Below are 3,413 nucleotides of genomic sequence, written 5' to 3' on the forward strand. Positions count from 1 at the left end.
TACTTGTACCAGATACAGATTTCCGTCTCACGGTCTCATGTGTACCATCAATCTCGTCGGCTATTTGGCACTTTAATATGAATACAAATTATATACCCTGTATGCTACCAAAGGGGACATTTCGAGAAATAGGCCGTACAAGTTTGTGCAGCTGTCTTGATCTGCTGTAGGTAACATATTAAGTAGTCCCTAATCCAGACGAGCGGTAGGTATTCACCGCAAATAAGGCGCTGAAGTCATCGCCGTTCTTAGTTCTAGTTTTATTAAAGTTGGAACTCAATAGATATGCCGACCACACACATATGATATGCAGCTGCGATCGATTGTTAGTGTAAACCATGCTGGTTGTCATGTATCCGCTGGTTGTATGATACCAATTATTCTGCGTCTTATGCACGTTCACAGACGTATTGTGATTAGTACAGGTAGATATTTGTGCCTATCAATGCCTATCTGTATCGCTATGAGCAGTGTTCGTAGCCTATCATAGTCGCATGTTGCTCTCTCTATTTGAATTTATGTTCATGAATTCTGGTCAGTATACCAATTGTATCATACGCACCCGAAACAAACAATGAAATGAAAAGTGTACACCTCTACACACGTAGGGCGTTTGGCAGCGTGCGCGAAAGAAGCTATCTCCCGCTAAAGGCGCTCAGATCCCAAGGTACAAGGCAGCCAGCGCGTGGGGCCATGCGTATACAACCAGAATCCTTGCACTTCTGTCAGGTACGTTGAGGGGAGAGTATATGATGATGTGTTGGTGCACTGGTATTATACCCGGAAGATGGTGCGCAACCGACCAGGATCAAGGCAGTTAGTGCATGGGATTGTTTGTGCATGAATAACATGCCCACAAATCGAAACAACAGAGTTACAATCTTGGGTACCCACGAATTGAATATTTGAATATTTGTCGGTGTGGGGCGATGCAACCCCTCGTGAGGCTACCGGCTTTGGGTGATATGCGTTTACAAACGCGGGTGGTTTCTATAGTTACTTATGATCAATTGAATCGAGTGCGCTCCTGGAAGTGTCGCGAATACATGTTGGTCTACCTATCAGACACGATGGGAACTCAGGTTGAATCGTTCACACGCCTACACTTTCCAATCCAAGCTCACTGGAGGACCTCGTGGTGCGTGAGACTCATATTCACCTAGTAAACCCCGCTGAGGTACGGTCATCATCCCAACGTTTACAGTGATGTTCGGCACCTACTTGCCCGCAAATCTCATACTGGTAGCGACCGGTATTTGGCCGTAGTCACGCCATCTTCAGATGGTACCTATTCACACGACGAACGCGATATATACTTATCAACGTCTTACCGCAACTGTGCTATGGCTTACGTAGTACTTGTGAGTGAAGTGTGTTCATATCTTGTGGACATCGGGTGCTGCTTTTAACACTTTGTTTCATTTATTCACTTACAATTGCAGACAAATACCGGCCACTTGTAACAGCTATATACGCAGTCGTATGCGGAATCCTAGTCTATGTGATGTTTGCGGCCAACAACTACCTGGCTGACACCGAATTGGGACCCCCACAGTCACTGTCTTGCGACAGCTACGAATGGGGCAGTGCACGCTCATGTGGCGTGGCGGGTGTGAACTGTGAGCCGTTTCTCAGTGACACCTTCACGCCGTACAGATGTCCACCGTGGTGCGGTGGGAAGACTGGGGCCTGGTATGGACGCCATCTATTGTGCGACTGTCAATGGGCTAGTTGTGCTTGTTGGCTGGGTATAGTATTCGTCTAAACGCATGCATTGTTACTTACTTCACTTACTTCACACTTTTTATGCATGCCCTGTGGTTGCTATGTAACTGGGGTTGTGAACACGCGTGTGGTGTGGTGAGTGTGCACTGTGAGCTGTACGGAGTTAGGATTGTAATTTGAGAGAGGACGAGACATTGAACTGTGAATCTGGTCAAGATACGTTTATATATATTATTGTCCTATCGACAGTCATAGAAGTGCTAAGCGATTTGTGAGTCTCAATAGTGAGAATTGTGACTGCTCTATGACAATCAACTCATAAGGACCTCAGTCTCTTTTATATAGATACAGTGATAGCATGCCTTTTGCTTCATCAATAGGCCGACCACATACGAATTACAGATCCACCTCGCGTTTGGCTCCTATGCAAGCCCTATGTGACTCATAGATAACTTTGCATCGTGTGTATCTGATATATTCTGGTTGTATTATTATTCAACCTGATGTTACTGCACCTCATCTTCACAGGTATGTTGTGGGCAATAACCCCTTCTACCGCGCCGACAGTCGCATATGCTTAGCAGCCGTGCATTCGGGAGTTATATCAAATGCTAGGGGAGGCTGTGTTCGATACCGACAGACTGGACCCAGTGCAACATACAATTCATCCTGTATGTGGACTGTATATATTTGTCGATATTGATTTTGATGGAATCTCACTGTGCCGACATCGCAAACTATATTAATTGTTAGTGGAAGGTGTGTCCAATACCGGCAGCCAACCCCGAGTGCACCGTACATTTTACTCTGTATATGGACTGTATATCTGTATTCATATGGATATCTGATAGATTTGCATGTGCTTTGACCCCCTTTTCATTGTGCCGATAATCGCAACCAATGCCACACGTCGGGATAAGGTGTGTCCGATACCGGCAGATGTCCCATTCGTCATTTTTTGGAACTGTTTGTAATAGCAGTTGCCTGGAGTCACATGTGGCTGAGCAGTGTCGTTTACCTAAATATTAGCCGTACACGCAAGGCCACTGTGCATTCACATATCACAACAAAACTCGAGAGGAGGGTATGTCGGATACATATAGACCGGACCCAGTACGTGCAAAAATGTATCCTGTATGTAGAATTGATCTCTATACAATCTCAGTGTTTAAATGCTGTCACGTGTGCGAGTTGCGCCAGATATGGTCGATTATATTGTAGTATAACTGTTGATTTCTTAGTACACTTGTGTTTCTAAGCTATAGATAAACCCCACATGCTAGCAACTCGCCACAAATCATCCATACGATCAACAGACCTGCAGACAAAGCATCACTCAATACGCTTTATGCGGTTGGCTGCGTAGGCCTAGAGCAAATCACATAGGAGATCCGGTGGTGTGCAAGAAGACTCGCGCGTGCTACTTGTGTGGTCAATCAAGATACTGCCTATAAATATATATCTATATAGATATAGATATATATATAGATGTATATATATATATATATATATATATATATATATATATTTATATATATATATATATATATATATTTATATATTTATGTATATATATATATACATGTATATATATATATATTATGTATATATATATATATATAATATTATNTAATATNTATATATATNTATATATATNTATATATNATANTATANTANATAATTATTAA

At 42.6% G+C, this 3,413-nt stretch overlaps 1 protein-coding gene across 1 annotated transcript; it reads left to right on the plus strand.

Moving 5' to 3' along the window:
• Positions 1–606: 606 nt before the first annotated feature.
• SARC_13447 (hypothetical protein) lies at positions 607–2,398 on the plus strand (the record flags this gene model as incomplete). Its single annotated transcript, XM_014292422.1, has 3 exons — positions 607–729; positions 1,443–1,692; positions 2,254–2,398. Coding segments are annotated over 3 exons (518 nt in total), but the record flags the coding sequence as incomplete, so codon positions are not given.
• Between the last annotated feature and the right edge of the window lie 1,015 nt (positions 2,399–3,413).

Source organism: Sphaeroforma arctica (assembly GCF_001186125.1).
Source record: "Sphaeroforma arctica JP610 unplaced genomic scaffold supercont1.3299, whole genome shotgun sequence".
Lineage (NCBI taxonomy): Eukaryota > Ichthyosporea > Ichthyophonida > Sphaeroforma > Sphaeroforma arctica.